Genomic DNA, 13,536 nt, shown 5'->3' with positions numbered 1-13,536 from the left:
CATGACTAATATCTTAATACAAAATTGCTCTCTGTAACAACATCAGTTCAAGTTGTGTCTAAAAACGACTAATGATACAATTTGCTAAACATAGACAAACAGAAACATAATGGAAACTCTGTTATAAAAGTTCGCTTCTAAAATAAGTGACAACCTTTTTTTTCTTATACAAGTATGTTTTGTTTATTAATTTTGTTATAAAACTAGTATATGTTTATATCATTTTTTATGCACCACCTACGACAGTAGAGGGGCATTATGTTTTCTGGTCTGTGGCTCCGTTCGTTCGTCCGTTCGTTCGTTCGTCCCGCTTCAAGTTAAAGTTTTTGGTCAAGATAATTTTTGATGAAGCTGAAGTCCAATCAACTTGAAACTTAGTACACTTGTTGCTTATGATATGATCTTTCTAATTTTAATGCCAAATTAGACTTTTGACCCCAATTTCACGGTCCACTGAACATAGAAAATGAAAGTGGGAGTTTCAGGTTAAAGTTTTTGCTTAAGTAGTTTTTGATGAAATTGAAGTCCAATCAACTTGAAACTTAGTTCCCTATAGTATAATCTTTCTTATTTTAATGCCAAATTAGACATTTACCCAATTTCAGGGTCCATGGAACCTGGAAAATGATAGTGCAAGTGGGGCATCTGTGTACTTTGGACACATTCTTGTTATTCTATAATATGGGCATATATAAAAGCGAAATCGTCGAATCATAGTTTGCCGAGAACAAATAAGCGGACAATGCAATGCTAATTACCCGTAGACAAATTGAAAATGCTGCAACAGCTTTGAAAGGACCGAAGTGGGGTTTTTTTCTTCTCTTTTTTTAAGAAATTCGCTGTTTGAACAAATATGAAAATAAGAACATGGGGTATGCTTACCGAAAGACAACATTTCTATACACACAATTCGAATGAAGCAGATGGTAGAAATTAGAGGCAACCGTAACGCATTCAACAATGAGAAAAACCAACACCGTATATAACTATCCGGTGAAACATATGAAACAATTAAATTGAAAAATTAATGGCTTAATTTATGACATTTTGTTTACATTTTACAAGAAACAGATTTAACATTCATGAAACAACTACAACTACTGAAATACAGGCGTCTGACTTAAGACAGTCACATAATGAATGAGGCGAGGTCAACCCTGGAACATTGGTGTAACAGTACAAAATGAAAACGAACTATAAGTTGTAAAAGGTCGAACTCATCCGATCAATACAAAGTAGAAAACAAATCTGAAAAACAACAAAGAGTGTACGGGTGCAAGGTTTCAGTAATTGTTTCCATTCTTTGATGCAGTTAAAGATGTTACAATTATTATTCCGCGTGTATTTGGACTTTCCGATTAATTTGATGTCGCATTTACATAAATTTTTGCCTCTGTATGTAGTTATGGTGCATCTGATATCAGCGGTTTCTACTTTACAGTAAACATAGATGGTGCATGCTTTAACAAATTCGTTTCTTAAATAGCACTTAGTCCATTGATTTCAGTAATTAACTAAAGAATGAAAAAATTCTAAGACATATGTTTTCTTTTTTTTTCAAAGAGGCAGCAATGTTATACATTATTGTTAAAAGGCCTGTTAAACTCCGCTTCCGGGTGTGGGATTTTCTCGCTGTGTTGAAGGTCCATTGTTTGCTTTGTGTTACTAACGGCTTTTTGGTCGACCTGTTGTCGCTATGACACACACCCGGTCTCCATTTTCGTCAAACTATATATAAAGCAGGAGAACTCTAGATACAATTTCTCCACAGTTGGATCGTTTTTGATATATCTCATCTATATATCCATGTGCGTGGAAGTTAAATATGTTTTAAATACTGACTACAAAGATTAGATTGTATAAGAAAACCAAAATTCGAGCCCTACAAGTAACCTTCCAAAATAAACAAGTTGTTTTGTTTTACGTCAGTGGTTGATGCTATGTAAGCAACATGACTATTTCTTCAAAGAAGTTTTACCGCCATATTTTATGAAAATAATAATCTAAGTTCGGTCAATAAAAATGAATTCTTCATCCCTTTGCAGAAATGGTAGTCAGGATAACTGCAGTGCTATACTTTCCGCATTACAATTCGATCTTGTTATACTTTTTATTTTCACTCCCTCCACTCCCTCCCCCCCCCCCCCCCCCGGCCTCTTTCACAGAAACTTAAATGCAAACCCCATAATCTTATGAAATGTATGTTATTAAAAACACCTGGTATCTTGCTTCAATGTTGAAAATTAAAATCTCAAAGGCTAACTAGGGGATAAAAATATGGTCACATTGTTCTTTTAACCGGTAGTGAAACGTTAATCAAAGTGGAGCGTCTATGTGCCGTGCAATAACTGTTTAAGGTAAGTTAAGTGGCATTTTACAAGACAAACAGTGTTTTCATATCCAATATACCCTCATTTTCTAGTGGCAATGCAAATTTCCTCGACTTGTATTACAATTTGCATTTTTTTAAATATTTTGTCTTGAAAATTTATGACATATTTGCCACTGGACGTTAAATAATCAATATATATATTATATATGAAACTTAAAGGGGCACTATGTGGGAGATATATAAAAAATCTAAAGTATGATTTGTTTTTGTTCAATCATTATGAAATAATTATTCGAATTTAGCAGCCACAATGGTTAAATTTTGTCAAATTAAGCTAAATAACATTGATAATGAATTGTTCACTTGCAAGTCAATAATTAGACCTCATCAATTCCATATTCATATGAACTTCAATTTGACCTTAACTTTAGAGTAAAAAAAAACCTAACAAACTAGATATCATTGAGGAGGAGCCATCTATGTGTGCCCCGCTGATACATTTTTTTCCAACAATAGGTGCCAAAATAAACTAAGTCTGGAAAAAAATTGAGATGTTCCCTATGAACTTTAAATAATATTAGTGAGTTGTTTTGAATGACATAGAAACTGCACAACAACAGATAATTCAAACTGTGTAAATGTCTGGATCGTGTCAAATGTTTTAGGGTGTTTTAATTTGTTAGCTTTCTTAAAATTTGACGAAATACGTTATGTACGCTTGACGAATCATACGTAAGACTCGTTTGAGAGATCCTTTATTTTGACATATTTCTGTACTCATAATCGAAGCGTCATGGAACTTCGATGGCTTTTTTGCACTGCATGTAATTACCCGTGCAAAACTTGATTTTTTTGTCATACACAGTAATTTCGAGACGTACGAAAGGTGAAAATACAACACCAACAGGGGGAAGGAGATTACTACACACAATTTTCAATAATATAGGCTCAAGATAAAGAATTTGCTACCATAAAAAAAGAACAAAAAAATTACCTACACGACATATTATGCCTGGACTCTTTTATTAACTTGGAGTGATTGAACGCAGGAATTAAACGACCCACTGTCATCTTCTGTTTTGTCCATACACACGATTTATGCTTCTCTATGGGACCTTTCTTTGGACGTATAATTGATTTTTCTTTCTGAAAATTCATTAAATATTTCCAACTAGACTTTAATCGACAAATAATCATATTAAATAAGTTTATCCTTTATTATTGCTCAGGAAAATATTAAGGGGTGACGCACACCTGAGTATCTCTACTTAGCAGACACATACAAACAGCAGTCACAAATATGTTATAATCTTTGTATTCCTTTAAAACTGTACAAAAATGTGTAACAAAGAAAAACAAAAAGGAATACAGACAAAGCACGGTAAAATAGGCGGAGAATGTATACAGATGGAAATAATTAGATAATAGTGTTAAGGAAATGAATATTCAAACATAAATAGGTACGTCATATCCTAGAAAAATGTCTTACGAAACGAACTATATATATTGTCAAGTTTTGCATGGATTATAAACAATAAACTTTTGGGAAAAAAGTGGGACCTGAACCTGGGTCGCAATTCCGAACGTTTTTAAATAGGAAAAATCCGTGGCTCTGTGGTCCGCAAATAGTAAAAAATAACATAAGGACCTAAGAGCTACGGTTCTGCAGCTAATTGCAATGCTGACAATTTATTACCAATTACAATGCTGACATTTATTTTTAACTATACACTGGTGATGTAAAATTGATCTTCTCAAACGATAACCATTATACATGTTTTCCATTTATGTATTTAAAATTGCGAATATTTAACATGTACAGGTACTTTAACCTATATTTATATACTAGTAGGAAGTTATTTAATTTAAACAACATTACCATCTTCCTGGTCTATGGTTAAAATAACGATGGTTGGGTCAAAATGTCGAAATATATCATAACATTTTTTTCTTTCTGCATTCAGTGTGAGTAATATTTTGCATTATTTTATGAATATATTGTTATATAATTTGAGAGTTAACTTTGTACTTAAATTTACAATAATGTTTAACCTAGCTAAAATGGCATAAAAAAAACTATGAAACATTAGTCTTCAATAATGTTTTCTAATCAATAAATCAGCAATTACTCTGCGCAAATTAACCTGAATTTAATAAATAAATTGGGGCATATAACTGGAGATTCAGTATAGGCAGTAAATAAAGTAGGTAGGTTTTATATTATAGCGACACCTGTAGAGCAACCTTATCACTGTGTCGAGTGTGATACGATATGTATCCACTGGAGACCGTTTAAAATTTTTTAGATTTAAAACGCGAGGCTGATCATCTAGCGTTTTAAATATTTGAAAATTAAAATTAAAATTTATCTGTCGAGTGGATAAATATCGTATTGCACTAGATTTGGTGGTTAAATCTGTTCATCAAATGATTTTTGATCGACATGAACACATATCCAATACTGCTTTCAAATGATCTACACAAAGATGTGTTCGTTTAATCTGACGTCGTCAGAAATTAATCGCCTTTTCCACGACAGTCACTTCACATTAGGAATAGGGACGAAAGATACCAAAGGGACAGTCAAACTCATAAATCGAAAATAAACTGACATCGCCATGGCTAAAAATGAAAAAGACAAACAGACAAAAAATAGTACACAATACACAACATAGAAAACTAAAGAATAAACAACACGAACCCCACCAAAAACTAAGGGTGATCTCAGGTGCTCCGGGAGGGTTAGCAGATCCTGCTCCACATGTGGCACCCATCGTGTTGCTTATGTGATAACAAATTCGCTAAATAGTCTAATTCGGTAGATCATAGGAAATTATGAGAAAATAGAATGATTTGACGTCATAATCGAATTTTGACCAATGAAGAACCGAAATTAAACGAACGTACACGTTGATTAAATAAAAGTAATGAATAAGTCAGGAAAGGACAATTCGTGTAAAAATTAGAGAACCATTATATATCTTACATTAATTAATAGGATACTTTACAATAGATCATACAACTGATCTGTAACAATACCATATGCACGCCTTATATATCATGTACTGTGTTCAAAAAGATAAAAAAAAAAAAACGGACGAGGAAAGCTTTAACAATGTAGAGCCTAGGTGGCCGATGGTCTAGCCCTTCGGGCATAGTGCAAGGTAAGTTGGTGGCTCGATTTCTCTGTAGCAAGATTTCGAATCCCGGTTAAAAAAGAACAAAAAATGCGAAAGCACGTTTACAGCTCTAACATTGTTGGGCCGATGTTTAAACTAATAGTATAATATATATGTACCAAAATGATTTGACATTTAACTTACACATAGCCAAATTGAACAATTAAGGACCTTTTACTTTTAAAGCAATATAAAGGTTGTTATATCACGTGTTAATTGTTTAAAGTATTAGAATTAAGAGAAATATAATCATAATACAAGTATATCCTAGGGATTTGTTTTTCTTCTTCTAAATTTTAAGGTTTAAAACACAGCGAAAACTTAAAAAATTCGATGCTCTAACGATCGACATTGAATAAATCCAATAGTCTACCAGTAACTTTGGAAGAATTTGTTTTTTTCTAATAATAATCATGCAAATTTATATTAATTTTTGATAAATGTAAATCACCTTCCACATTGCGGATTTCTATATCATACACATGTTAAGGTATCATTTTTGTAACACCTGTGCGCACGTTAATGAGGCACTAGCTACGAGATATATACACATTCTAAAGTATGATTTTCTTTTGTTTTATCATGAATAAAAGTGCAATGGTGACATAATACTTACGTTTCAGCAGCCAGGGAATAATTTGACTTCATTAAATCCGTATCCATGGAACTTAAATTTAATCCCTTAACGAAAGATTGGTAAGCATAAATTGTGCGTTGGTTTTCAAAGGAAAAGAATATTAACATTGAAAAGTAAACAAAGGTAAATCATTTGATTGACTGATTCGATCGATAAAAAAAAGTATTCTTATACGAGTAAAAACGACAATTAACATATATTTCTAAGCAACAACATGAAATTAAACAGACCTAGAAAAATTCAATTGCACGATTTCGCTTTCTATTTTTATTTCTACTTATGTTAATATCGCTATACACGCTATACATTTGTTGCAGTGTAGGAATCTACTTTTAAACAATACCATCCGACAGTATCTGTCACTTTTTGGCATTAATTAAGAGTTTTTTTTTTTAAATCTTGGATCCGCTCTGGTTTCATTTACATGTACTTCTCCCTTATGAACCACATGATTTGAGTGAAACGGCACGAAAAACTATTAATATACTTCGACACTGTCAGCGATTTCCAAATTGAATGCATTCTTGCTAGGACATTTACAGTCAACAGCTTGTAAATTGCAACAGCATACTTTTTGTAAACGTGCTGAATATATACTCAAAACATTTATGTCAGTTAAATTTTCTGCATTGCAAATCATGGAACAAAGATAATCAAACTAACATTTTAATAAACTAATGAACGCTTCGAATTAACAAATTGTTGAAATCACTAAATTGCATCAGTTTGATTTTCCTATGTATACCACTCGATACCATAATTTCTTCTTCTCGGTAATTAATAAAAAAGTTAATAGAAAATAACACATTTTGTAGCTGTCATAGAATCTAATATGTATGTTGATGGAGGTTCAACAATTACACTTGTATGCCCATTCAAAGCCGACCCTGCGAACTCCATTAGGTGGTCTGGACCTCCAAATTTGATCACTCTGTCGATTGGGTTGGCCATAAATCCTAATTTACCAGACGCACAGAGATCCCGTCTTAGTATTTCAATTGGTAGCAATGGGGAATACAACTTAAAGATTTCAAACATTCAACTGCACGATGAAGGAGTATATAGATGCAATGGAGTAACTGGTGGATCGTTAGTATCTGAAGACTTCCACTTGATTATAAAAGGTTTGTATCAGCGGTTTGATGATATATTATTTCATTTTCTTCTTAAAGTTGTACAAATATGACATTCAAATTGTAACCGACCAACTTTCTTTGTTTGACAATTTTATGTCATAGAAAAATGTGAAATAACAGTCAGTTATACCGTTACTGGTAACTTCGTGAACTAGGCTTATGAAAAAAGGGAAATGCCATAATATATACAATGCACTGAATGAAAATCTTTACGATATCAAATATTATATGATATTCAAAACGAAAAACGATTGTATATACCATTCGATAAAGCTATTGGTTAAGCAATGCCATAATTATATACAATACGATAAACAAGGCTGTGAAAGTTTTGAACAAAAAAACAATTCACAAAATCACATACATAAAAATTTAAAGAAAACTTAGTATTGATGTTAAAGGACAAAGTGAAAAGAAAACATACAAAACATACACATTATTAACGCAACTTTTGGATTTCAAGATTTGGTGGTTGAATTTGTTTCTCTGATGACTTTTTCACATGTGAACTGTATGCCGCATATCATTCTGATAATATAAAGTAATAAGCAACAACACGAATTGTTCTGACTTAATTTCTATGTTTTCTCTAAAAGTAAATGTAACAGTTCAAGTTCATACATTTCTTTCAAAAGACGTCAACTTAACAACACATCCAAGTACTGCAGTGGAAGGGGAAGATTTTAGATTTATATGCTCGTATGGGAACAGCATTATAGAATTTCGAAAGGACAACATACCAATTTGTTTCATACGGGGAATCAACTCAGATGGCACATGTGACATACCTGGTAGTTACAACACAAACTTTACGTATACCTGTAATCCAACAACATATAATGTTACCATACCTGGGCAGTTTATGACAGGAAGCTTACATGGAACTCAATGGGAATGTTTGCATGCACTTGATAATTCTCAAAGTTCCGGCAAACTACAACTATATGTACATAGTAAGTACTTATTTGTAATATATATAGATTCCATCACTGTTTGATGTGTAATATACGATCCACTCGAGACAGTAAAATTTTCAAAACAGAGGAAACCAAGAAAATTTGACGTCATAATCGAATGTTGACCAATGAAGAACTGAGATCGAACCAATCAAACGTTGATTAAATAAAAATCATCAACAGGTCAGGAAAGAATTTAATCGTGTAAGAATTAGAAAAAATATAAATTATACCACTGAATCGAGTGTGAAACGATATTTATCAACGCAAGACAGTAAAACTTCAAATTTAAAAAAATGCAAGGTTCGTCGAGCCGTTTAAATATTGACAATTGTATTGTCAAGAGTGGATAGATGTCGTGATTTGTAGATGAAATCTGTTTCGTTGATGATTTTAGACGATATGCAGAAAATCTTAATCCTTCTTTTTGAACGACCTGTAAAAAAGATGTGTTCTTTTTATGTGACGTCTCCGGCATGTTCGCCTTTTTTTCATGACGTCACAATAGAAATTCCAGAGGATAGCAAGAACAATTGACGTCATAACGGACTTTTTAGCAATGAAGAACTGAGATCAAACGAACCACTTGTAGATTAAATATAAACAATCAACAGGTCAGGAAAGTGATGAATCGAGTAAGAATTAGAGACATAAATATATAATATCACATATTAACAGCAATTCATACGATCGTCGTCGGATAAAACCATTTGCAACTTATTTTTAAAGTATGCATGATATTGTGATTTGACACTACTGTCCGAATTAAGGTGGAGGGTTGACAGACATGCCCACGACTTTTCCAGATGCCAATATTGTGTATACCGACGAAGTCGGCACGATATCAAAGATCTTTAGTAATTGTGACAAAAAACCGGTTGTCGATTTCGATCACGAGACTAATGACAAACCTAACGTCGATATCGACAATGCCGAAAGTGACTTTAGATAAGACCGCCAAAATACAGACTCAATACGTTTTACACCAATGATTAAATATATAAAATTTAAATCATGCGATTCAAACGGATTCATATTTTAATCAGGGAAAACATGGTCTATTTATTTGTCAAGTTTAGATTTTAAGGTGATTTTTTTTATTTATATCAGTATTTGTGATTTTGTCTTTTTTTGTTCTTCGTGCCGATCTGATAGGCCCATTTTTTTCCAACTGATTTTATTTTTTTGAAGTTATGTTTTGGTGCTACACCACTGCCTTAGATTGAAGAGAATAGTTTAGCAGTCAAACATGTAAACGTTTTTAACCCCTCCACATCCTCGATGTGACTGACCCTACTCTGGAGCTCTTTGATTCAGTGATTGTCGTCGGATGTTTGCCATATTTGGTTTCATTTATCATATATAAATAATTCAGATAGTCTGTTTTTTCATTTAAAATGTTGACATAATGGTGCTGTTTTTTGTTGAACACTGTACGGTGACCTGTAGTTATTCACATCTTCATATGTGTCTGGTGGCTTGTTATCACTTTGGAAATCCTACAGCATCTCTTTAATGTAAACTCAACTGAAAGAAATTAATAAAAAAAATAATATGACGAGCGATATCATCTTTAGGAGAATCTAAACATTTTATACATATATCTAGATGTAGCAGATAGACATTTTGAACACAATTTGCTACTATTGACTTTATGTTGTTGATTTCATCGATGTCGACAACTAATCAGATGAATATAATCTTATCTTATTGATTGAAAAAGTCAATTAAGAAAACTTTTAATAATCATATAAAAAATCGTTAAACATATATCTATTGTTACATCGCCAAGTTGCAAAATATAACGAAGACAAAAACTAAACTGTATGCAATAATTGTAAAACAACATGAAGTTTTTAATTCAATATGGAATAGATATTAAACTGATATCGTCAATATCTTTGATAATTACAGTTTAAACAGATAAGGATGTGGAAACTAAATTGTGTCAAATAAACAGTTGGAACATAGATTGTCGATATCATCGATATCGACAACTTAAACAGTTCAACCAGCAAAAACATGTCAAGTATAATATTTGGTAATATCGAATCGATACCGACAGCTGATATTGTTTTTGTTGCTACACATTTAGTCAAAGATGCATATTGGTATTGACAATATATCGTCGATTTCGTCGATATCTAATATAAAATACATCGTATCGTAGGCATACCTTTAAAAAACAATCTTGTTAACATTACTTTTTTACACGTGCAGATTAAAACAGCTCTCATTTCAGCACATGTTAAGTTTATCATTGTGATTTAATTGGCGTTTACGATGATGTTCAGATTTATGTATCTGATAAGTCATAATTTTAATACACACTTGAAAGCGTTGTGTGTGTTGGTTATTCTTTCTTAGAAATGTGTTTGGATATCAAAGATATAAATCCTAAACATGTTTAAAACTAAACATGCAATACAAATGTTTATTTCTAAGCGCGTATAGAAAAACAATTTACACTTCAATGTTTTTTTTGATTTTTTTAAATGTTATTACGGAATTGTTATCGTCAATATACATTTTGTATTTATGTAAATGCTACACCACCCGACGTCTTAATTTTAAGGAAAGGGCTAGTGTCCATATACATTTTTTACCCTGCCTCTTCCTGTATATTACTGAACCTACATTGAAGCACATTCACAAACATTCTGATTAATGCATGAATAATAAATGAAAATGGAATAAGGCAAACAGTAACCACCGAGAACTGAACGAATGTTTTTTGTTGTATTTTTTTAATGTAAATCATTAACATTTGTAATCCTTTGAATGATCTTTTTACATGTTAAACCTCCATCAACTGTATGTTAAGTCAAATTCCATATTTTAAAAAATGTATTTTTAGTTCCAATTACTTCAGTCATACTGTCAAATCAAGCGGCTGATGAAAATCCAGTGAAAGTTGTAAATGATAAAAACATAATGTTTACCTGCAAAACAAATGCCGGTCGACCATCCTCTAAAATACAGTGGTATATTGCAAGTGTCAACATTACATCATCTGCTTCAAGTCATACTGACGTATGTGCTACAGATTGTTCTGATGATAAATTAATATCTTCAAGCCAGCTTATATACAAAGGGAAGAAGGAAGACAGCGGGAAAATTGTATATTGTACTGCATTAAATATACAGGGACATGGTGTAAGGTCATCCAACAAAACAATTGATGTATTATGTAAGTATTTTTGAATATAATATCGGTATTAATTTTGAAGATCAATGTACAAGGCTTATGGTATACAGTTATTTTAATGATTTAATTAACAATATCAAAAACACATTAGTAGAGCAGAAAAAGGATATTTCTACATCTGTTTTTTTTCATGTAACCTGAGAATACCAATGTTTTACCGCGGGGTACGTGTTGTTTTTTGTAGTTTGCCGTTTTTTGTCAAAACGTTGTTTGTATGTCTTCGACGGATGAATTTAAAAGTATCTCTGAATCTAATGCCCTCTTTTTAACACTGTTTTGCTGAAATGGTAGTTTGGCACTTAAAGAGACATAAAAATTTAAAGTATTCTTACTCGTGTTTTCAACAACAGCATAGCATGTCATATTTAAAGTTATATGCGCCAAAAAAGCTCATTTTGAAGTTATATTATGTGAATTTATTATAAAAAAAAAAAAAAAAAAACCGATTTGTGACATCCGGACCATAATGTTTCATTGTCAACATCAATTGCTTATATATTCTGTACAGTATTGATTCACAAACGATAATCAACCTTTACCATTTGTATCAATAATTCAGTTTAAGATGTTCGCTACTCTAGTTTTTGATCATTTTTATTTTCTACAGAAAAAGCACGTACTGTTTAATTATTCAAATGCTTATTTTGAGTTTATTGTGTTTGTATGCGATAGTCCGCTGAATTCTTTCATTGATTTGTATAGTTTGTGTATACATGTTAAAGTATGATCTATATATTTATATTGTGTAAATCCAACAAGCTTACGGAAATAAAGTATTATAATTGACTGTTTGTCAGATATTTAAAATCATCTAATTTTATACATTAACGGTACTACAAAATTTACCCTCAATCATCATATTTGTTTCATGTCAGAAAGAACAAAACTTTTCAAATGCAAATACACAGTTCTTAAATTGTTGAGCTAAATTTCAGTCAAACCAAAGTTGAGTGTTGTTGAAAAGTAGACTTGTAATCAAATAACAAAATATAATGCGCAAAAACGAATGGATAAAAACTGTCCCATTCCTCACTTGGTACAGGCATTTTCTTATGTAACAGTCGCATAAAACTGATGATTGTGTGCAGAATAACCAGTATTGTGTTTTAAGTTCATTTACAATTTATTCGTATTTGATTTATTTATTTGTAAATACATAATGTGAACGTTATAAGAATCCTTGGCTGAAAGCAATCGCGAGGCATTCCAGAATCAATTTTTATTAAAAAAAAAAACTTTCATAATTGTACATGATATATGCCAATGCCACATATTTGTTTCATGTCAGAAAGAACAAAACTTTTCAGATGCAAATAAACAGGTCTTAAATTGTTGAGCTAAATTTCAGTCAAACCAAAGTTGAGTGTTGTTGAAAAGTAGACTTGTAATCAAATAACAAAATATAATGCGCAAAAACATATCAAACGAATGGATAAAAACTGTCCCATTCCTGACTTGGTACAGGCATTTTCTTATGTAACAGTCGCATAAAACTGATGATTGTGTGCAGAATAACCAGTATTGTGTTTTAAGTTCATTTACAATTTATTCGTATTTGGTTTATTTATTTGTAAATACATAATGTGAACGTTATAAGAATCCTTGGCTGAAAGCAATCGCGAGGCATTCCAAAATCATTTTTTATTAAAAAAAATAATAATTCATAATTGTACGTGATATATGCCAATGTAACTATAACGCAGAGTGAAAACTTACGATATTCTTGATAAACATGTTATTTAACTATAATGGTACTTTAACCTATAATGGTTTACTTTTTAAATTGTTATTTGGATGGAGAGTTGTCTCATTGGCACTCACACCACATCTTCCTATATCTATTATACAAGTTGAATGAATTTTGTAATTGTATATGGATGTAAAAGCGTCCGTCGTGTACACACTCTGAGCTAAAAACTAACGGTATTCTTGATAAACATGTTATTATACAAGTTGAATGAATTTTGTAATTGTATATGGATGTAAAAGCGTCCGTCGTGTGCTCACTTTGAGCACAAAGCGCTGCATAAACATGTGATTATAGTCGATTTCATACCCATAAAAAAGTAATACAGTAATATTCCATTC

The 13,536-nt window shown here is 31.8% G+C and overlaps 1 protein-coding gene across 1 annotated transcript; it reads left to right on the top strand.

Annotated features, from left to right (window-relative positions):
* Nucleotides 1-6,980: 6,980 nt before the first annotated feature.
* LOC134699036 (limbic system-associated membrane protein-like) lies at nucleotides 6,981-11,444 on the top strand. Its single transcript, XM_063560723.1, has 2 exons — nucleotides 6,981-7,272; nucleotides 11,098-11,444. The coding sequence occupies exons 1-2, from the start codon at nucleotides 6,981-6,983 to the stop codon at nucleotides 11,442-11,444; spliced, it is 639 nt and encodes a 212-aa protein (XP_063416793.1).
* The last annotated feature ends 2,092 nt before the right edge of the window (nucleotides 11,445-13,536 follow it).

This window comes from Mytilus trossulus, unplaced genomic scaffold, assembly GCF_036588685.1.
Source record: "Mytilus trossulus isolate FHL-02 unplaced genomic scaffold, PNRI_Mtr1.1.1.hap1 h1tg000024l__unscaffolded, whole genome shotgun sequence".
Taxonomy (NCBI): domain Eukaryota; kingdom Metazoa; phylum Mollusca; class Bivalvia; order Mytilida; family Mytilidae; genus Mytilus; species Mytilus trossulus.
The sequence above is the reverse complement of the archived record's forward strand: the minus strand, read 5'-3'. Positions and strand labels throughout refer to the sequence as shown.